The sequence below is a fragment of the Etheostoma cragini genome, chromosome 9, assembly GCF_013103735.1.
Source record: "Etheostoma cragini isolate CJK2018 chromosome 9, CSU_Ecrag_1.0, whole genome shotgun sequence".
Lineage (NCBI taxonomy): Eukaryota > Metazoa > Chordata > Actinopteri > Perciformes > Percidae > Etheostoma > Etheostoma cragini.
This window is the reverse complement of record NC_048415.1, coordinates 23,766,681-23,789,815: the sequence shown is the minus strand read 5'-3', so window position 1 is coordinate 23,789,815 and position 23,135 is coordinate 23,766,681. Positions and strand designations below refer to the sequence as shown.

General features: G+C 39.1%; 1 protein-coding gene and 1 long non-coding RNA gene across 6 annotated transcripts in view; one reads left to right on the top strand and one right to left on the bottom strand.

Moving 5' to 3' along the window:
• Positions 1 to 13,085, bottom strand: part of LOC117950122 — a 13,110-nt gene extending 25 nt beyond the window's left edge. The window contains exons 1-3 of the long non-coding RNA XR_004657816.1: positions 13,075 to 13,085; positions 2,449 to 2,454; positions 1 to 221 (exon numbers count right to left, since the gene is read on the bottom strand). The exon at positions 1 to 221 is cut by the window's left edge and continues 25 nt beyond it. This is a non-coding gene — a long non-coding RNA (uncharacterized LOC117950122). The remainder of the gene's footprint in view (positions 222 to 2,448; positions 2,455 to 13,074) is intronic.
• LOC117950076 (cyclin-dependent kinase-like 5) overlaps positions 1 to 23,135 on the top strand; it is a 36,951-nt gene that overhangs the window by 3,215 nt on the left and 10,601 nt on the right. For all 5 annotated transcript variants that reach the window (XM_034880777.1, XM_034880776.1, XM_034880778.1 and 2 more), the window contains exons 3-9: positions 1,890 to 1,924; positions 19,401 to 19,446; positions 19,586 to 19,722; positions 19,828 to 19,948; positions 21,178 to 21,237; positions 22,446 to 22,536; positions 22,658 to 22,847. In XM_034880777.1, the coding sequence (XP_034736668.1) occupies positions 1,890 to 1,924; positions 19,401 to 19,446; positions 19,586 to 19,722; positions 19,828 to 19,948; positions 21,178 to 21,237; positions 22,446 to 22,536; positions 22,658 to 22,847 (680 nt within the window). The remainder of the gene's footprint in view (positions 1 to 1,889; positions 1,925 to 19,400; positions 19,447 to 19,585; positions 19,723 to 19,827; positions 19,949 to 21,177; positions 21,238 to 22,445; positions 22,537 to 22,657; positions 22,848 to 23,135) is intronic.

The window sequence follows — 23,135 nt, the reverse complement described above, 5'->3', positions numbered from 1 at the left end:
GAATCTGTCTGGCTCTCATTAAACTAGTCTGGACCCGGCTTCTTATCCCGTTTAGGATGGACCCATCTCCCAGAACCAATAATCTCGGGCTGAATGGAACCTGGGTCCCTGAAATCTGACATAGGTTATCATGTATCCTGGTCCACAATTCCTGAACCTTATCACAGGACCATAGGACATGAAGTAATTGGCCTTCCTCTTTCTTACATTTCCAACAATTTCTCTCAGACCAGTTCTAAATCCTCTGGAAGGAGTCCAATAGAAGCAATGCATAATCTTGAAATGAATGAGACGCACCCTCCCGTCGCGTGACGTAGTTTTAACAATCACAGCTTTTCATGTGAGGTTGTACACTCACATTTGTTGTAGGGCTTTTTCAGTGTGCAAATCATTTAATTATTTGTATTGAATTTGCCTGCAGATCAAAGCTGTTAAAAGCCTGATCTGTTGTTCATGAATGTACAACTCAGTGAGGTCAAGGACAAGAATTTTAACATGAAACATTGACGCTGAATGGAAGATACTGTGACCTGAATTCAAACTCCTCTATTGGAGAACTGAAGAGGTGGATTGTGGGATTCTGTTTGTTTCTGTGGGTGATTTGATAGTTCAGTTCCCCCCTCTTCTCATGGCTTTTCTATTTCCTCAAGCCACTTAGTTGATATAAAGTGGCAGAGGCCCTTCGGTAACGCCACCCACTTGTCCCAGTTTTTACTCCCCTACTCTCACGTCCTAGAAGTTTTCTAATGTGTGTTTAATGTGACGCTAGAAAACACAGGGACACTTTGAGGTGGATTTTGAAGTCTGACTGCCTGTCCAAAGATGAGTCTGTCTGGAATGTAGTCAGAAGTTCAGTACCACATTAAACTGTGAAGTTGTAGAAGTTTTTTCCATCCAGCTCTACTTACTGCCATTGCACTCACGGCGCAGTGCGCTCCACTTGATCCAGCATCATAGATTTTTACTCACAGACCATCAGGTCAATCAATTTTGTTAATCATTTAGGACTGAGTGCAACATGGAGGCTAATACCAGTAATTGAAATACACAGAATCTGCAATTATATCTAGTACCCTATGTAAAGAGGAAAAAAATGGGATGAATAACTCTGGTGGTTTTGTTTCATGTTATGTTATCATCTCGTAATATATAGTCTTGAAAACAATTCCTTTTCTGGTCAGCTGACAAATTTCATGTGTATTTAAGGCTGTCCAGTTTGCTTGTTGTTTGTCTTTAGGTTTCCTATGATATAGACTCCATGTCTTTTAGGTATCAGCTATGTTAGAAAGAATCTAAGTCTATTAGAGCAACCTCCTGAAAGAGTAGAGGACTTCTTGTGTCACTGATGTAAAGGAGCATGGAGCAGTTTGTCATATGCCTACTCTGTCCAAGAATTCCTCTTGAGCTCTCAGGGTGTGTGTGTGTGTGTGTGCGTGTGCGTGAGTGTGCGTGTGCGTGTCAGGGTCGATAACATCAGAACTACAGTAGCTTGCCAACACTTGTGTCCTACTTCATGAGCCACCTGTCCTTTTTATAGTGGGGGAGGTTTTCATTCCAATTTCCAATTCATGTGAACAATTGAGAAGCATTATCAAACAAAAAGAGGATATCAAATGACTTTCACTTTGTAGTGATATGCTGTAATAAAAAGGTTCTGTAGGCTCTAGCCTTGTTAGCACATGTTAGCATTGTTGGCCAACTCAAAATTTTTAAATCAAGCTAGTATTTGTTTATCAATGACTTTACTGGAATTGTTAATAACAAATCCAAATTTTCTTTTATTATCTCATGCGGGTCTGCTTGAAAGGCAAAAGTATTGTTTGGAACAGATAAATACTTTTGTACTGTGGTGGAATCTCAGTTAAACATGCGGTTTGCATCTTTTTTAGGTGCCTATGGTGTTGTTTTGAAGTGCCGACACAAGGTAAGATCTTAGAGATTTCCATATAATCATTGTGTTGCTTATTGGTCCAATCATCAAGTCTTTTTCAAAACCTTTGTCTTGTATGTCAATGTATTTCATGTAATACATTTTCCACATGAAAACAGTGTTATACCAGAAACTTAACAAAGGTTTTAAAAGGGTAAGTCTGATGATGTTCTATGTTTCAGATACCATGAAAAGACCAAAACATCTTGATAATATTAGCTTGAATTGTCTTTGTAGCCTGAAACTGTTTTTTTTTTCTCTTTGCACCAGCCCTCCATTGTTGTCCAAATCTTTTTAAAACACATCAGTGAGCCACACCATTACACATGTTTTTTCATTAACATGAAACATATGCATGAGTCAACCCCACATACACTGCCTTGGTGCAGTGAATACTCACTAGAGCACCACATATGTATTAATCCACAGCCTTCCGTATTTTTGTCCTTTCTGGGAATTGTTGACAATAACAAATATATAGACTATCACCAGCCTTCTCATTTAAGGATAATAGTGACAGTGTCCTGTGTGTTTAATTCAAAAAGGCTTGTTGACATTAGGTTTTTGCCTTTTGGAGTCAATGAAAAGTCTGCAGAAGGCCAGAGAATAATACAACCTTGTGTTTTTTTAAAGGAAGTTTGTCAGAAGCTAATGGTCTTCATGTACCTGGTCGCAACAATTTTCTTGTGTAGAACTACTGTGATGCCTTGAGTGGCTCCCATGGATTGCTGGATCATTATAGTCCTTTTGTCTCTACTCGGCTTCATCTGCTTTAGCACATTTGTCAACTTTAAATTCCTCCACTACTCTGCCACTTCATTTGTTTTCATTCATGTAAAAGGGACTCGGAATGGTTGATCTAAAGCAGTTCATATTTTAGCAAAAGAAACAGGAAACCAAAACAGCAACAACAATAACAAACGGCAGGGCTGTGAAAAGTTGACAACCGGCATTGCAGTAATGTTATCTCAGTCCATTTAAAGACGAGGCTGTTGCAGGAAATGACAGCAATCTAGCAAGAATAGGAGAGACAAACTAACTCCTACTGACTGAGATTTGCATTTTTTTCTTGTTTTGCAATTGCAGTGGACCTGCCTCCATTACAGTGTTTATTACAGCAATGACTAGGGCTGCACAATTAATCGAATTTTAATCACAATCACGACTTTGGCTTTTTTTTTTTGCAAAGCCCATGTACCGCTCCATAAACCACTGTCTGATCATTAGCCAGTTAGAGTTGTTCCCTGCACCGCGCAGCTTAGTTTCTAGATGTAGACAGTCACAGAGGACAGAGTAACGGGAGGAAAATTCCACAACAGATAGCAGTCGGTTATACGTCAGTCTCAAGCTTTACCAGTGTACTAGTAAACGCAACATTTTGTCCCATCTGTGTTTTTTTTTTTTTTTTTTGTTTTTTTTTAAACAGCAGTGACCAGTGCTAGTTGGTGTCTGTTAGCTCACAGGGCTCTAGGGTGCTAGTTGGTGTCTGTTAGCTCACAGGGCTCTAGGGTGCTAGTTAGTGTCTCTTACTCTCTGCGCAGCCCCGCCCCCTTTCACTCACACAGCTCCCAGCAACACAGAGAGACACAGCGGCCGCCGGTCCACACTTGTCATTTGTCCACAGTTTTAATTATTAATAACACAGCTGTAAAATGTTAAGCAGGAGGGGCAAACCTGTATTTGTACCAGTGTTTCCGCTGGTAACTCTGCTGTTGTGGCGGCCTTGGCAAAAAACACAGAAGCAGTTATTGAATGCAACTTCAGTTCGTAGAATAATAGCAGGAGACGGAGCCTGCTGGACCCATTCATGATGAGTCAGCCGTCACTCTGTGAGTAGCATATACGTCCATCGCACTCCCCCTCTCTCCCTAGCTCTTTGAATCAGTTACTGTCGAAAACAAGTAAAGGAGCTTTCACAGAGATACTTTTTTTTTATATCCTAGGCTATTTATTTCAGATAATTTTAATTTACATGTGCTACAGCTGTATGAATGTACAACATACAACTTCAACAGAATGTAACATAATATGGATGTGAAAGCAGTTATAAATATCCTATGTGACTATAAAATTAGTTTAAGTTAAAATCAACAGATAATGGTGATAATGAATCGTGATCTCAATATTGATCAGAATAATCCTGATTATCATTTGGGCCATATCGTGCAGCCCTAGCAATGACCTTACTCAGTGTATCCATTAACCAGGTTTCTAATTAGAACATGTTTGCTCAAGTATGAGAACTGTGAAAGACAACCGCATCAGACCTGATGTTGAGCCAGCACTCAGAAGTGAGGAAAAAGAAGAAAGGCCTTGCTGTAAGACCGGAATCACAGCCTGTTATTACTGGGCTTTATATTTCAGACTGATTGATCCCAGGCAAAGGCAGCTGCAAATGACCATGTGCTCGTTTTATACAACACAACTCGCATCAATAGACCTCACTCAGGTCCGCACAACAGACACAACACTTGCCTTGTCTGTAACACTCTCTTTATTTGTGCGAAAATACATCATCATCATCACCATAATCGCAAATATGTATCACACTTATTCAATGTCTGAAACAGATACCGTTAAAGCCAGAGTGATATATCAGCTGTTCTGGTTTACATTGGAGGATAAAATAGATATTAATCTATTTTCAAGCCCTTTTTTTCTGCATTGTTTTTGGAATCAGACTCATTAATCCTTTTTTGGCCTAAGGCTCTGGTTTGAATGCAGTTTTATTACAAAATGAACACCATATTTTTACATTTTCATAGTTTAGGTGTCAGCAACCTTTAGTGTCAAAAGAGCCATTTTTGAGCCATTAAAAATACAAAAACTCTGTCTGGAACCGCAATTATTTTTTGTCTCAAAATAACATAGTGACGCAGCATATTCACATTACTAATAGATCTAAAGCAGCATTCATTAATAAGGTTTGATATTGTTGTTTGATCAGTTTTCAAAAGTACATTTGCTCTGTTCTGTTTATTACAGCGGTTCTGAAATTGTTCTCTCATCCGCAGCAAAGGCAGTGTATTTGTTCTTGAAATTTCTTTCAATGTCACCTCTTTTGGATTTGTAATTCATTGCTAGTCTATGAAAGCTCAAGACCGCTGTTGAGATCCAGCAAGTTTACAGGAGAAGGCACTAGGCCCTAGCCTGCGAAGGCACATTGTTATGTAGCCAAAATGGAGAATGTACAAAGAACTTCAGGCTTACAACAATGATAAATGAAAACTATTAAAAAAATTAATAAATAAATAAATAAATAACATTTTCATTTTCACATAACTTTTTGTCAAAGCCACATGAAGCCACTGGAGAGGAGCTAAAGAGTTGCATAGGTTGCTTACCCCTGCTATTGTGTGTTTGTGCTGCTGATGCATTGGACTAAAAGAACAAATGGTCAGTTAGGTTGGATTGGCTTTGTTTGTTGATCAGTTGCCTGTATTTTTTTATGAAATCAGGTGATGTAAACATCTTCATATGCACACTATTTGAGCACACTGTAAACATGTATGGAGACATTATAATATGTAAATGTTCTTTTAGCTTTTTCCCACAAAATCCACAAAAATATATCATCCAATTTTGCAGTTCATCACTTAGTCCCATGAAGCCTGTTTTCAGTGAATGCTCTGATAAAACCACTGTGCGCTCTGTTCGGCACTAAACAACAGCTAGCCGGTGAACAACGTGGACCATTTAACAGCTGGGGAGCCAGATATTTTTAGGATTTACATGACAGCACATGAAACAAGGCGTGTAACAGGTCAACGATAACCATTCAAGTCTTACCTTGTGCTTTCTGTGGTCCTGAGGTGCAATGGAAATTCCAGAATAAATGCAGTTTTTTTTTTTTAACTTTATTTTGAAGTTTAAGGGTAAAGCACATACACATTAAAGAAACAGAATAGAACAAGGAGATCACTGAGTTTGATAAAGTACAACAAAAGAAAATAACAACTCAATATCGAGAGTTTAGGGTTACTTTTACATTATTCCTAAAAGAGTAAGGACACCAACCAAGATTGCCCCCACAAGACAGCACAAAACCGATAAGGTTCAAAATAATTTCTGTCCATCCAGTCCACATAGAAAACCAAGATTATTCCTTTTTTATGGCAATTAACCGGGGAACATCCCTGGAAGACCAGTGTTAACCCAAACAGAGCAGTCACAGATGAAACCTACTGATACAACATACTGTATCCATTCCATGTGACAATGCTAGTAAACCACATTTAATCATATATACTGTTTTGATAGAATATCTGTTGGGAACTTCATTGCCTGACTTGTGAAAGCACAGGCTGAATTCTGGCAGCAGATCAATATGGACCAGTGCCATCTGGAAAATATTTTTAGTGTGAATGAACAGACACAGTTTTTACAAGGGCTCACTCGGAGATCTATACTGCATAATGATGTGTGCATACATACACACGGACGTGGGCACACAGACAACCACACACACTTACAAAGCAAAATAACACGTACGCTTTCCAAGGGTTTGATGGTGCTGTGAATATGGGCAGGGAAGTGCACTGGCCAGAGAAAATGGCTATATTTGTGTAACAACTGCTGCTGAGTCGCAGCTGCTCGTGCTTACACAACATACTTATTTCACCAGTAACACGCCCCTCAGATTTGGTTTGTACAGTGCATGTATTTAATAGGAATAATTAGCTCCGAGAAGGATCTGAGGACAAATATAGAAAGGATGAAAATACATGGATGCATTCTTCAATTTTCACATACTAATCTGAATGTATTTAGGAACTTGCTTGATGAGCCTACCACCACATCTGTTTTAACATCTGAACACAGATTTGAGAGTCAGCTGGGCTTAGTGGGACATACAGATACAGGTTCTTGATGAGATTATTTGGAGATTTTAGGTGTAATCTTTTCATTGTCAATATAGTGAGTACCTATAGATGATGCACCTATCATAAACCCAACTAATGTTTTAAGCAAGAGTATTTGTTGACAATACAATACTTGGATGCGACTAAGTGCTTTCTTGCCATTGACATCATAATGACACTGGCATGGTAATGGTATTTATGAGGATTGCATGTTGAAAAGAAGTGTACTGTAATCCCTTTATGGCAGGTTATTAATGATGATTTACTTTTAGCGTTTTTAAGGAGCAAGTATAAGAATCCCATATTATCCTCATTTTAAGGTTCATACGTGTATTTCGGGTTTCTACCATAACCTGTTCAAATGCTTTAATGTTCACAAAACACATTGTATACCTCACACTGTCTGTCTGAATATACCTGTATTCCCCCTTCTGTCTGAAATGCTCCATAAAGGGCCTGTGTCTTTAAGCCCCCCTCCCCAAAAAATGAAATTGACCGTTGTGATAAAGTAGTTATGGAGCTCCTTGACCTGCTTTGTAATAGAAAAAGTCATTGGAATCTCACTTTTTGTAATATGGGACCTTTGGTAAGTGTTAGAATATAAACTAAGTGAATGTAATCAAGAAGCTAATCTTAGACATCATACTCAATGTTGCGGCCCTGCGTTTAAATCCAGTTATTGTTGCTACCTGGTAAAGGGACACAGATTTTGTGATTTGCCAGCTAACTAATGTTTTTCAGCTCTGTCTTACTCAGTCTCGTGCAATTTTGCCAGAGCTATTTGATAAAGAGAGCACCCAGACATGCTGCAATGACAAAAAGCGTTAAGCACACTGGGACACAGAGAAGCTTTTGTCTTGTAGTTCTGGCTCATCTTTAATAATTTCCTGTCCATGTAAATGGATCACCAAAAGAACATGTTAGGGTTTTCAAATTATTTTTTCCACCCACTCTGTAATGGGAATACAGTGTTTTATTGTGGTGGGATTAGAGGAAATTAGGGGGAAACTAGATGCTGCAGCTACGTATGCACCTTTTGCCAGCTGAGCCACATGGATGCTCCAGGTCTTTTTCTCTCGTCTGTTGGTGCTTGATAAAACCCTGTGAATTATGCCAATTTGTTGTAAACTAATGACTGTAAGAGGCTTTTGAGACTTATCTTCCTGATACCTCAGTGAGGATATTGGTTAAGTCAATATGCTAACTGTTTTGAAAATGTAAAGTTCAAACTAAAATCTATTATTTTTAGCCATGCAACTCTAGGCATGGCAATGTTGGTCTGTTGATAGGTCCATCACTTGCCAACTGCCATGAAATTTGGTACATACATTAAAAATTCACATGTCCCTCTTATGATGAGACATATACACTTTTCTCATGACTGTCCATGCAGCGCCAGCATCAGGTCAAAATTTGTCAAACTTTGCTAACACTGATGATTGCAAAAAACATGATCCCTTTAAACCTTGCATCGCTGCTAGCATAGCTTCAGTCTCTTAGTCTTGTTGAACGCTCTGGTAATAACTTGTCTTTGGTAGACCAAAAAAGAGATGTGATCATTCCTAATGAACTGTAAAAGTGAGATGAAATGGTGGAAAGTTGCTATTTCCCTATTTTTGTAACTGCTAGCACTATTGTTGTATAAGTAAAAATAACTTTACTACCTGTAATTTGTTATGAATATAATTGCTCAAAATAGTATTTTTTTTATTTCAGTGGAATTTTACCGCACACTCTTTCTTTTGTTTTGTTTCCTATTCATAAAAATCAAGTAATCTATGTGGCTGTTAGGCTGTAAACTATATATGGTGCTAGCATTTCCTTTGTTTGTTGTATTGACGAAACTGGGAGTATCTGCACTGAGAGTGGTGCTTGCTCCAGTTTGCTCTTGAGTTCATTGACATGTTAAAAGGCTTGTTTACTCATGGTAGATTACAGAGCAAGCTAACATAGAGTGCACATGGCTCTCGGTAGAACCAGCAAAACGTTTGCACAATAAAACTGGAAATGTCTGCACAGGTCCTTCAAGTCTTATAGTAATAGAGCAAATTGAAAGGAAACAGTATTATTTCATAAAAGAGTATTGGGTTATACACTTTGTCTGAGCAGGAGTTTGTGTTTTTACGAGACTGGGCTGTTTTGTGTCACAGAGCTAAACTCAGCTGAACCTTGATGATGATATTTTATATCTGGCCTCTTTGCTTTACACAGCAGCAAAATTCTACTGAAATGTTACCGTAGAATTCATTGAAATAGTAATGAAAAAAACAACAACAGTGGAAGTGATATATTTAGATGTCCTTGAACGTGTGGCACACTATCACTAGTTTAACTAGTAGACTAGTGTTCTAAATTCTCCCACCACACACCTGTTGATTTAGGCTGTTTTCACACCTACCTCACTTGGTCCGGACTTTCTGACTTTTCAGTTTGGTCTGAACCAAAATTGCCGGGGAGAAAGGCTCTGACCACAGTTCGGTGCAAAAGACCAAATTTTGGTCCGATAGAAAGAGGTGGTCTCGGTCCAGACCAAACTGAACCATGGTTTGGTTTGTTTGCAGTACGAAAACACTTTTTGGATGTTGCGGTCCAATTATAGGAAGTTAGGCAACTACGTACCGTAGAAGAAGAAGAAACCCCCCTCCGCTAGAACAAGAAAAAATGAGTCGGGAGTACTGCGCTTGTACTGCTGACGTTGTTGCTGCTGATAGTAATACCCTAATAACGCAATTGGGATTTGCTAATTCATTTGTTCATTCATTTTCATTCATATGGAAACGACTACATGCCAAAAATTGCCAAAATGACAAAACGCCAACGTCAGACGCACGTCCGTGCACTCACGATGTTATCAAACACAAACGTTGGTTAGGACCTTGGTCCGGACTGTTAGGTGTAAAAAATTTGTTCCTAAAATTGAAACTTTCCTCTGAAGTAAGTCAAATACAAAGGCTTCTCTAGAAGCTAATTTAAATCCTGGATAAGACGTGCACATGGCCATTGGCACTTGTTTAGCCTGCGGCAGTATGGGAAACGTGAGTTAGAGTGTAAACAAAGCTGTGGTGGGTATTTATTTAAGCGTGGTACACGTCTTAGGAATGCTCACTACACACAGCGTCACCCTCAAAGTGCTTATCATCACATGAACTGGTTTCCCCAGCCACTCTGACTCCAGAGTGGTAAAATATTGACAGCATCAGGGCTCCGTCTCCTCAGTCATGCTCTTAAATGATTCAGAAAGGTTTTTATACACCCAGCAGCCATAAAGCTCAGAAAGTGCTAGACGACCCCTACCACCCTGCCAGGTCCAACTACTGCCCTCGGGAAAGAGAGTTCAAAGTCTCAGGGGCTAAACATCCCGCTGTTGTTATAGTACTTACCCTGCCACTATTAGGCTCAATAATGCTCAGGCACATTGCAAAGTACACCTGTACTAAAGCACCGTATTCATATCCACTTTATGGGAAGTTGCAATAGCACAAGGTCCTTACAGCTTTTTACTGGTTTTAATGACTGTATATGTTATTGCCTTGTATGTACTGGATGTTCCTGTGTGTGTATGTACGACAAATTCTAATCAACTGTGTTGACTTGGCAATAAAGTATTGAACTTATAAAATTAAGCTTCTGTATGAAAAGCCCTGGCCCTGGCTGCGGAGATGTTCTGGCTACATAATGATTGGATATCAGCTGGAGTCAGACAAGTATAAGTGAAATTGGTCTACAAGTGTAAGTAGTCTGCATCATTAAAAAAGTATATGCCCACACAGAAGAAAAGTAACAGATTGATGTATCCAGGACAACATGAAAGGAGAATTTTTGCACTTCTAATCACCAATAAAATCTGTGTTTTATATTAGTATGTGATCTCTGCTACATGAAGATATATTGGAAGGAGACTGTAGAGCAGGGGTGTATGGTCTTCTATGTCAGATCAGAAAAGATGTTTCTTTTCTTTTTTACATTCAAAAAAAAAAATGAGTACAGACTGATTGGACACTAGCTACCATGTTGAGTTGAATACAAGACAGTTTTTTTTCCTCCCTATAAATCTGAAAAAGTGACTTTTAGACTTTTAAACACCTCATGACTCGAACCGTCAATAAAAACTCAGGGGGCCTAAAAGATGCAGAGACACAGCTAGCATGCAATGAGAAGAAGTTTTGATGCTAGCTTTAAGAGGATGGGGATAAACAGCAGCAGAGTTGACATAATGTAGATAAGAAAGCATAGGAACAGCACGGCTGTGAGCAGGTTTATTATTCAGATAACATACCCTTACAGTTATTGCATTTATGAGAGCTTACATTTGCTTTTCTGTAATTTTCACAAAGGAATTTAAATATGCAAAATGCTACATTATTTTCAATTTGTTGGCTAAACATCTGAAGATCATAGGGTGTAATGCATTATGTATCAGGCCTGTTGTACTTACTTATATCTTGATGTTTTAAATAGCAACAAAAGAAAGGCTTGCAGCCCGCAGTACACCAGAGTATTTGAAATATTGTCGAGTTAGGATTCCCTGTCATATTTTGCAGCAAATCAAAACATGATTCTCATTATGAATTTGTGTTTTTACTCTAACTATGATGACTAATAGGAAAGGACTACTCTGAAAAACTGAGCATGTGATTTAAGGTTCAGCACTAAAGCTAAGAATTAAGCAAATGAGGAGTTTTGAACACACATTGAACATCTCTATGTTTAAAAACTGAGGCAATGCAATTGTTTGTATTTCCATACGTGCAAGTTCAGCTGATTGGAACAGGAAGAGAAAGACTGCTGACTGTAATGTAGGCATGAAACTCTAAGAGAAAGACGCTGGCTTGAGTTGGTGTAGATAAAAATACATCTTGACAGGGATGCCCATGCATTAGTTTAACACACAAGAAGAAACAGACAGCTAAGTAAACAAGCAAAGCAATTTCCCCCTCATATAATAAGTCAGCGCTTGTATTAGCTGCAACTTTGCAGAGAATATTCCCAACTGTGCAAAGCAAAACGAATCCCAGTTTCAAACTTGTTTAACAGGCAATTTGGTGCGTGGAGATCAACGAACACAGCAAATGTTCTCCTGAGCAGCAGAAAGCAGCACGTGATCACACGAGTCATCCTATTATTAGTGAGTAAGAACATACGTAGCACATGCCGAGACGAGTCAACATGCTTGCCTCTTATGGCTTTCTGGCAGCTCCAGAATGACATGGGGTTGAATTGTCCTGGCATGGTTTTGGTTATATAAAAAAAAAAACGGGGGGCTAACGACAGATGCCAACACAGAGCCATTCTCAGTGAACATGTTCAGCCAATGGTGGAGCAGTATGTGGAGCAGTGGTGGTTTTATTGGAATGATATGAAAACCATATATACTGTCCTGTTCACCCACCAAAACACCATCCTACTGGTGTTTTACAATATTTTTTGTAACAACATCAACAGGCACTAATCTCTCGCTCTCAGCCCTAAGCACATGATTTATGTGCCAGCTAGCACTGCTGGCACAGGGTGCTTCTCTGCTAATTAATACGATGAATAGTGCACACATAAAATTTTAATTACATTTGTACTGTGGGGTAACTATTTATCTAACTGCTCTGTCTTGCATTGAGAGTAAGTTAACCATCAAAATAACTCCCTCTCTCTGACTTTGAACTGTCAAATAATGGTTAAACAAAATCCATGGAACTGGTATTTTAATAGTTAATCCACATTTAATAATGCTTACTAGAACAACAGAAAACTGTCTATTGTTTGGTCCATTTCTGCCTTTGCCCTTAAACTTTTGTTTGCTTATGTCAGCTGTAGTAAACACAACTCCAGTCTTGGACCTGGTCAATTCAATTCAAGTCGATTTATAGTGTTAAATAACAACAGGAGTTATCTCAGGACCCTTTAAAGCTAGCGACTTTGTCTTTAAGTCCCCCTCAAAACCAAAAAAGCCCAGTGTGCTCTGATTGGTTAGCGCTGTAGATTCTTCTGCACCTCCGCTTTCGCCGTCTTTGTACAGTACCTTCAGCTAAAGAAATGCAGCATATGGTTCTGAATATTCAGTTCTTCTCTGTGGATTTAGCGTTTTAATAAATTCACAGTATTTATATAGCACCTTGACCTGCTTTATAATTCTATCAGGAGAGACATATTTGCAGAAATGCAAATAAGATTTAATGTATAGCTCAAATAAAATGCACAGAGTTTTTGCAATTAGACTCCATCGCTATATGAATATTTTGTATTAATATATATATATATATATACACTGTATATATAAGGGTAGAGAACTATCAGACCAACCAATGGAATAGACACCGGTGGTGGCGATGAAGGAGCCCAAAGACCAGACCGCCGGACCGGGGGAATACATGACTTGAGGTGGAAAGGGGGGTGGAGGGTTGCACTCTTTGCCACGACAGCTGATAGCAAAGGGAAAAACTAATTTTTAAAGCTGGGTTGTGACTCTTTGATTGGCCCTTGCAGTTTGTGTATGATTCTGATTGGTTTAGCAGGAAGGAGAACGTCTCCAACAGCTGATTGGAGTTAGATAGAGCATTGATGAAGACTGAGGTCTTCCTGAAAGGATTTACACTGATCTACATTTCAATCATGAGAGACTAGTTGCAGATATGCAACAGTTATACACAGCATGATAAAATACACATTTATTAGGATAACAGCTGAATTGATTAGGGAGAGCATTGATTAAAAGTTAGGTCTTCCTGAAAGAATTTACGCTGAGCTACATTAGAAAAAGTTATGGAAAACTTACTTTATTTACAATATGGGACTTATTGTAGTGAGATCCCATTTTGCATTGCTTTTGCCTGTGACTTGGAGTTTAATGAAGATACAATAAAATGATCCAAAATGGAGTAATTAGTGTATTAACCAGATCTATTTAGCCCATCACTGTTTTAGGAGCTGCCAAATAGCATCAAGTGAGTCACCACTCTCTGCAGTCATCCATTGTTTATCCTAGCTTGATCAGAAATGTTCCTTTTTTTCATTTAGGTTGTCTTTTATTTCAGATTTGCTTTAGCGTCATATTTAAGGTTGCATAACTGATGGCGCTTTCCCCACAGATAATAGGATGGAAAGAATGCAGTCGGCTTTAATGTTATTCCTCCTAAATAAGCTGAGTGGCTGTCAGTAACGTCTAGATTTATTTAGTGAAGAAAAAAAAGGTCTATCCGCCCCCTTTGAAGGGAACAGTTATTTTTGCACCCAGTGAACAGAAACTGGGACAGCAGAGGAAAAAGGACTTTCACGTCTAGCATTAAATGGGTCACCTTGAGTGGAGCACTTGTCTATGTGGTCCTATCAGGAGCCAGAGAGAGAACTGTACAGGGGACGAACGTTTCCTGTCTGAATGTCAAAGTCGTTACTGTCTACTGATAGACGAAGGCTACTTCAAGTCTAAATCTGAAGCATTGTCGCTGAATGTTAGGCCCAGCCCACCTGTTGATGGATCCTTGGTGACATCCTGGATGGGGCCTTTTTTCTGAAGTTTTTTTCATTTACAGTTAACTACATACATTACTTATAAGTCTAACATTGGATATAAATCACTGCATTATAATGTGCATCCCAGATTTCAATTCACTCATACTCATTTTGTAGTTAGTCATTTATTTACAGTTTGTCATTGGCTCTTACTTTTACCCCACTGTGATTTTACCCCAGTCACATACCATAAGAACCAGACAACTTTATAATCACACACCACAGGTACATCTTACTGTAAATAACCCCACAGGACTGATTTTGCAGATTGAAAGTATATTGTGTAAAAGCTAACACACATTTCTAAATGCATTGCCTTTGGCTTTGTTGGCGACATACGGCATACTACAGCAGGCCACTTGGTCATTGCTATTCTTTATGAGCTTTTGGGTGCTGCTTTAAACAAGGAAACAAATTTAACTTAAAGAATAGCTAAATTACTAAACTACTTTTAGTGGGGTTTAGCGTGTGGGGCTCTGGATACGTGACGTATATACACGTCATACCCGCCTATACACCGATGTGATTGGTGCAGCTCTTCTCTGGCCCACCTACATCAGATACACCGATGTGATTGGTGCAGTTGGCCTGTGGCCCACCTACATCAGATACACCGATGTGATTGGTGCAGCTGGCCTGTGGCCCACCTACATCAGATACACCGATGTGATTGGTGCAGCTCAGCTACAAGGGCATAGTTAATGAGCAGCATTTCTCGATGCCGGAGTAACTCGCTGAGCAGATTTAAATTGTTCTCTCGTGAGAACTCTGGATCTCCGGGGTAAAAAACTACATAAACAAACATAGAAACAAAACCTAATTAGACCAACTTTTAAACCAACACAGCAGCCGTCACACCCCTTTAGGCGTTCATCATCCCAGAGATCCACCAGGCTTTTATTAACATGTTTCCCAGACAAGCACTTTGTGTTTAAACTCCCCTTTTGGACTGTGTGATTAGAGACATGACTTGGGGGATCTTGGCATTATTAATTTGATTATGTTATGCTCTGTGCGAAGCAGGTCTTTGACACCAAATTGATGCCCTGATGCTGGGTTCGGTGTTGTAGTTCGCTGCAGATCTTTGACAACAAGCACATCCGACTGGATGAAACATGAGAGGGTGATGCCTGATAGAATGTAACACAGCGCGGGTATGACTGCCTCCTCCACTCACTAATTGTGCTTTGGGAAGCACATGAGATTATGAAATTAATGAATAACTTAGTAATTAATGATGGTCTTTTATCATCTCCAGTGGGGGATATTTACGTCGTTATAAAAGTGATGTATCAGTGTCTCCACTGTGAATTGTGAGAAATCTTACAATATAAGATTTAATCAGAGCCTAATCGATGATGTGAGCAGTGCAGCAACAGATTGCTGCAGAATAACAATTGGATTAGTTTGCAGCACTTATTCATTATTGTTTGACTTAATTACACGTAATAGACCACATTAGATTTTACTATGAGGTCTGCGTCATTCTTCTATATCGATTTTACTGACGCTTTCTTTTGGCTGATAATACTAACTTGTGAACCTTCATGTTACTGTAATTCATATGAATTCAATTTATTTATAGTATCCAATCATCACAGGAGCTATCCTAAGGTACTTTACACACAGAGTAGGTTAAGACCCCACTCTATCATGTACAAGGACCCAATAATTCCCCCAGGAGTAAGCGTTTTAGTGCAGCAGTGGCGAGGAGAAACTCCTTTTAGGAAGAAACCTTGACGGGCGTGGAACTCTTTCTTTTAGGCAGACACCTCAGACAGACCCAGGCTCTTGGTAGGCGGTGTCTGACGTTGCCGGTTGGGGTTATGATGATCAGTGGCAATTAAAGTAACAATAAAGCTAATGGAGCTATGATTGGAAATAGTAGTTGTAGTAGTTCAAGGTGTAGCAGGGAACTGCAGGGCGTAGCAGTGCATAGCATGTACCTCAGGGTAAATGACTTTAGGTAGTGGTCTCAGTGTCATTGGCTGCAAACAGGAGACATTGGAGTTATGGTGGAGAGGAGGTCACTAAACAAACTGGTATCTATCATGGATAACACCCCCTCGCACACACACACACACATTTTGCAGCTGTAGCACTAAAATATCCCAATTTGGGATCAATAAAAGTGTATCTATCAATCTATTTGACCCAAGTGTTTAAACTGTGCTGTTTTAGGTCTTGAGAGAGGGACAGCGTGTTCGTAGTAAATAATAATTTACACAGATTGGTTTCTCTCCCACACAATTGAGCCTTAGAGTCCATTGCCACATGGGAATTCCTTAAGAGCTTTAAAATAACATATGTAACACAAAAAGGTTCAGAGCAGCTGGTGTACTTAACTAATCCCTCCAACAAGTACTGTATAGCACACATGATACACTGTGGAATGTAATCGACTGTGGCTGTTAAATGAGAGCTTCTTAGTGATACTAATGGTTTTACACAGTATATTTTTGGTGTCTTTAGCCCTTCGTGTTGTTTGGACAACCTAAACTTACATAAATAATTCATGGAATGTCATGTTATATAGAAGGTTGGACCCAAATGCAGAGATTGTAGGAGATGTGATGAGGTTGAATCTTTATTAAACAAAAATCTATACGACGAAAGGTGTCCAAAAAACAGCAGGCAAGGTATTCCAAAATAGTCAACAAAGTTACAAAGAAAAACAGGAACCACGGGAACAAGCAACCCAAGGACAAAAACATACATAGACTCATACACAGCGATCCGACACAGAAAATAATACAATGATCTGACAATAGACGAGGACAACACAGAGACCACTGACCTACGGCCCTTTCTAGTCTTCATCTGTCCTGTGGCCTCAAAAAATAATCTTTCGAAAAAAACTTCCACCAAGTGAATGCATTCCTTTAAGGCAATGATTTGACAACTGCCACCTCAAGGTGTCCAATGCTGTGAATGCTTGTGCGTCATTTTGCTCTCACATGCAGATATGACAGGTATAATCCTTTTGATTTGACACATATAATACTGTCAGGAGAATGACAGTACTGTATTGTGAGTATTATTTTTGCTTGGACTTGCTGACTTACTTTTTGCTTGGATGTGAAGAGTTAACAAACAGTACTACAGCTAAAGCCTACAATTCTTTAGACTTCTGATCTTGGTTAGTTGAAATGAACTGTTGCTACTGGTCAGTTTGACTTCCTCTGAACAATATGTAAACATATAAGAGGTGATTAAATTTATACCCAGCAGCGCATCATCTCCCTTCACTCATACTACTTTGTGAAAATGAAATAAATGTCAGACTGACTGACTGACGGGATGTGCATTCTTCTTAGAGAACAATTAGTTTTTAGAAATGTCTCATGATATATTGTCTGTAGACGTTTGTTTTTTTAAATTGCAATACTTCTAGAATCACAATAAATGAAAAAAAACAATACCAATTAAATCAGCATGCATGCATGCATTGGGAAAGAATTGAATTTCAAAGCATATGGTCCCTACCCTACTACCTTTGCATGTGCACAGCACAGTGATGCTCATGACCCTTCTGTGAATCATCTTATATTCTCCGTGCTGGGAGGAGGGCTCACCCTTCACTGTGATCCATGTTGGAGTGAGTGGTGAGATGCTGCCTTTGGCTTTCTGAGGGCGGGAGGAAACTGGAGCACAGCTCTGAGCCATAGGCAGAAATACTCGGCTTAACTAGGACATGACGAGAAACAGGGCTAGTGGCCGGGGCATCTCTCATAGAGAACTTCATGAAGGGACATTAAGAAGTGTGTCAGCAAAACAGTGACTTAGTGGTGATTAGTCCTGACTTTTATTGGTTTGCTCCATGCATAATAATTTATTACATAATAATTGTCAATTTTATTACTATTATGGAGGTTCCTTTGTTTAACTGCAATTAATTGCTAACAATAGCTAAGGTCTTAAAGGGAAACTTACGTTTTTGCCAGCCTAGTTTCCTCTATGGCTTTGTGTCTGAGTGACTGAAGGGAACAACAATCTTTGACAATATTTCCAATAGTAAGCGAGATCGCTGCAGTCGGCAGCAGAGAAACAAGCTACAAAGTAAGTTAATAGGGCAATTGTCCAGCTTGTATTTACCTTCACAAAAGGGCTGTTTTTGCCGCTTACAGACTCAGATTAATATTCTAAATCTCTGACAACATAATAAAAATGATTTCTAGGAGGTCGACCTTTTTGTTAAAGAGTAAGATTCTTTATTTAGACATAAAAGCATCAGTGAAATTGCGTTCTCTAAACCCGCCAGACTCCATGTAAATAAACAGTAATTTTAGCATTGTAAAACACACTACATTTAAAGTTGACAGAAACAAAATAAAACTATGAAATGTTTTATTTTGGGTCGTCTTTCCCCTTTTCCAACCATTACAGCTTTAGTTTTGGTTGAGATAAACACATAGTTTACCGATTTACACATGAAAATATGTTGGCTCTATGCTTATAGTAGTTTTTTTTAAATGGAGTATGGCCTATGACTGCTAATTGTTGATTTTGTTTAGATATGCCTAATTTTAATAATATAAGTGAATATTGGTTGGACTATATATTTGATTATATCAGTTGTTGGCACTTGACCATATACACGTTTATTGCAACATAAATGACGAGGGGGATAATGCAGTACAGAAAAATGTGTTATGATAATAAAGAGGCGAAATTACTTCATAGACTGTGTATTTGTATCATTACATTATCTGGGTTACGTGACAGTGATATAACCGATAGTTGAAGATTAGTTTTCTGTCAAGCGACTTATCAATTTAGTGACAATATTTTACAAGAAATAAAAAAGCTACCGACCCCTTGTGAGCAGGGGCGGGGCTAGAAGGAGAGCACCAGGTGGCAAACTAATGCTAATGAATGAATACTAATTTGTGTTTAAATCTGTATTTAAACATTTATGTTGTTTTAGCAAAAGCCCACACATAGTGGTGTGGTCTACCTAATGTGATTAGCAGTAAAGTACCAAAAGTAATCCTATTCTATTTGTTTTATCTCTGCTGTTGTGTTTTACCACTGTTATAACTTATGTCTTTAGCGACAACAAACAGTAGGATAGCTTTCTCATTAACTGCTCTGTATTTTTATTGCAGGACACCAATGAAATTGTGGCCATTAAGAAATTCAAGGACAGTGAAGGTAAGTGGACAAGTCCTCATCAGAGGACAGAGAGTGATTCTGTGTGCCAAACAGTTTCTGCTGGGATGCGTCCCATCCCTATCACTACATGTCAGCCCTATGTGATCCTGGTTTTCCCTTCTCTTGCACGTTCATGCAGAAAATGAGGAAGTTAAAGAAACAACGCTACGGGAGCTTAAGATGCTCCGCACCCTCAAGCAGGAGAATATTGTTGAGTTGAAAGAGGCCTTCCGCAGAAGAGGAAAGCTATATCTTGTCTTTGAGTATGTGGAAAAGGTATGCTTCTCCTACAGACGCTTGCTCTATGATTTTTCTAGTGTTATGGTCACTTGTGTGCGGCGGTCATTTTGATTTATTTGGTTGTGTGCGTTTCACTTTTAGAACATGCTCGAGCTGCTGGAGGAGCTACCCAATGGTGTGCCGACTGACAAAGCACGCAGCTACATCTACCAGTTAATCCGAGCAATCCACTGGTGCCACAAGCATGACATAGTTCACAGAGGTAAAAGCTCTCTTTTTTATCAATGTCTTTTATTGATTTTCATTGCACTCATAAGTAGTACATTACACAACCCCAACCTCCGTCTCATCCCAACAAATTTTCTCTCTTAACACCTGTTCTACTATAAAAAACAATCAACAATAAAGCAAATTATATGACAGTATCATGGTACTTTTAGTAAACTTATGATATGCATAGTTTTTTTCACTCTACAGAAGCTCCTCTATAGCTCCTTTTTTAAATAAATTGGTTAAATGGTTTCCATATTTTGTTATACACCTCTAATTTGTTTTTTAATTTATATGTTAATCTCTGGACATGCAGTACATTGCACCATATTCTTGATCCATGCAACAATTGTAGATGCCTCCATTTTATTCCAGTTAAGAGCTATAGTCCATTTCCCTGGTGTATAGCATAATCAATACATTTATATTCTTGGGGCTTCAGATTTAGATTATTTGGATGTTTGGATTTGGTGCAGTAAATTAATTTTAGGGTGGAAGTTCACTGACCAGATAAACAGGTTTTTTGATCACCTCCCTCGGGAAAGTTCTAAATTTGTCATAGACACGATGCATAAATGTTCCTTAACCCTCATTGCATTTAAAACAAACTATTTTTTTCACTTTTATTAGGACACATAATAAAATGACTGAAATGGAGACAGTATTAGAAAGGCAGAGAAGAGACGTTTGTATGATTCAGGTCCCGAGTGCAGCATTCATTCATCATATGTCCTTTTAAAGTTTTTAAAGAAACATCTTGAACTAATTCTGTACATCAGTGTAGTGTCTCTAATGGAGCAGTTGCTTAATATGTTTTATGATGTTGTAACCAACCAATCAATATTTCACAAAATGCAAGCTTTTTGGTGAATCAGTGTCAGCAGAGCAGGAAACCAGATGGCCCATGTGAGCTTTTGGCACACTGAATGCAACAGAGCAGGCATCCAAATGGCCTGTGGTATACCCAGGCATATGACAGTGTTTTCCTAGATTTGATGTATAAGTTATGGTTTTTACCCTCTGTGAACAATTTTTCACAACTTTCAGTTTTTTGTTTTGTTTGCTGCATTTTACGAAGGCACTTGTGAGAATTTAGTATTTTCAAGGAGACAGACGAACATGTGGTGGCAGAAGTGATGATAGTGATGATGGAACGATGATGCCCCTCCCCAGCTTACTGTATGTGTTGCCTCATTCGCCATCTGTGTTCTTCCTTCTTAGACATAAAGCCAGAAAACCTTCTCATCAGCTCTGATGACGTCCTCAAGCTATGTGACTTTGGTGAGCACCTCTATCAAACACTCACACTGTAAGAGCTATAAGAAAGGTGGCCAAGCAGTCAAAGCTGTGATAGAAAAGCCGTTTTTTTTTTTAAAAGAGACTATATTTGGCTGGAACCAGTGCTTCAGGAGGGCAGCAGGCCGGCTTTATCCTGTTATTTTAAAGCTTTGTGTACAGCCTTCTCTCCTGGATCTCAGGCTGCTGCTGTGCATTCCTCCCTCATCTCGGTTATTGAAACGTGTTTTGATTCAATCTGGTAGCGTCACAACACAACGAGGGGAAATGGAAAATATTGCATAGCCAACATCTTGTAGGCAATATGGAGTGAGAGACTGAAGACCTGCTGTTTGCTCTGTGTCAGCCAAAGGCATTGAGAGAACAGACATAGGCCAAACACACTCTGCTGTGAAAGTTTACATCTTACTACACATTTATTTTCACAGTATGTTGTTTTATACAGAAGGTTTCATTGGTGTATTTCAGATTTCTTTCTCTTACTATTAAGCACTTATGAATACACTAAACAAGTGTTTCTGAACAGGTTTGGCTTATCACTCAGAGTAGCTTTATCATTCTTGATACTATTAGATTTTACTAGTGGTAGCATTTCTTTGGCCTTTTTTAAAAGAAGAGTTTAAAATTTTGGGATGTTTGCTCATTTGCTTTCTTTCTAAAATTGACATAAGAAGAAGGATACCACTCTCATGTCTGTACACTAAGTATTAAACCACAGCGAGCCAGGAGATGGTTAGCTTGGCTAGCATGTAGCAAATATTTAAAGCAATGGGAAACAGCTATCTGTCCAAAATCAAGAAATACACCTACCAGCATCCCTAAAGCTTAAAACATTAGCTAAAGAAAATTAATGAGCTTTAAATAGGCTTTTTTAACCTTTGTACAGAGCCAAGCTAGCTGTTTCCAGTTGTTACCAGTTGCTAAGCTAATAAGTTAAAATCTTTATGGCGTGTTAAACAATATCCAGTATTATTATGACTACTTTTACAAGTACACTGTGTCACAAAAGAGCTCAACATCTCTCCTATTTTAGTGGAGTTTTTACCTAACTCAACTACTTTATAACTTCTCTGTATCATAGTAAGCATCCAAAGATATGCCTGTCTAAAATCCTTTTAAAGTGTCTCAGCATGTAGAGCATATCATAAAGCTCCTCATTATACTATATTGCTTCCTGTGTCTTTTCTTGCTAGGCTTTGCACGTAATCTCTCTGAGGGGACTGATGCCAATTACACTGAGTATGTGGCCACTAGATGGTACCGCTCTCCAGAGCTCTTACTCGGGTAGGTCTGCTATTTTTCAATAGCCTTTTCCAGGGTCTGAGTCCTTCCTCTGACACACCCTTCTAGTAGCTATTCTTTTGTCTGACCTTCCATCACCAACCCCTTAAATCTGTGGTCCCAGGGCTCCTTACGGGAAAGCAGTGGACATGTGGTCAGTGGGCTGCATCTTAGGAGAGCTGAGTGACGGGCAGCCTCTGTTCCCGGGAGAGAGTGAGATCGACCAGCTCTTTACCATCCAGAAAGTGTTGGGACCCCTGCCACCAGAACAGATGAAGCTCTTCTATAACAATGCTCGCTTCCACGGGCTGCGGGTAATGCCAGGCCGCTCTTCACTCTCTTTACCCCAACCCTCACTACGGGTCACTCTGCCGGCTCATCCCCTCCATGTAGCTCCTTTTCATCCATCGCTCTCGACTTGAGCTTGTCTCTGGTTTGCTGTCTTTTTCTGCGTCCTCTTTTCCTTCTTCTTCTCTTATTTATTTTCTGTCTCTGCACTCTGCTTGTTTTTTTGTTTTTTTTTCTCTCCTGGCTGAGTTTGCTGTGCCGTGACTGATTGGATCACAATGACTCATCGTGTATCATGTATCTTGTATGCTCTG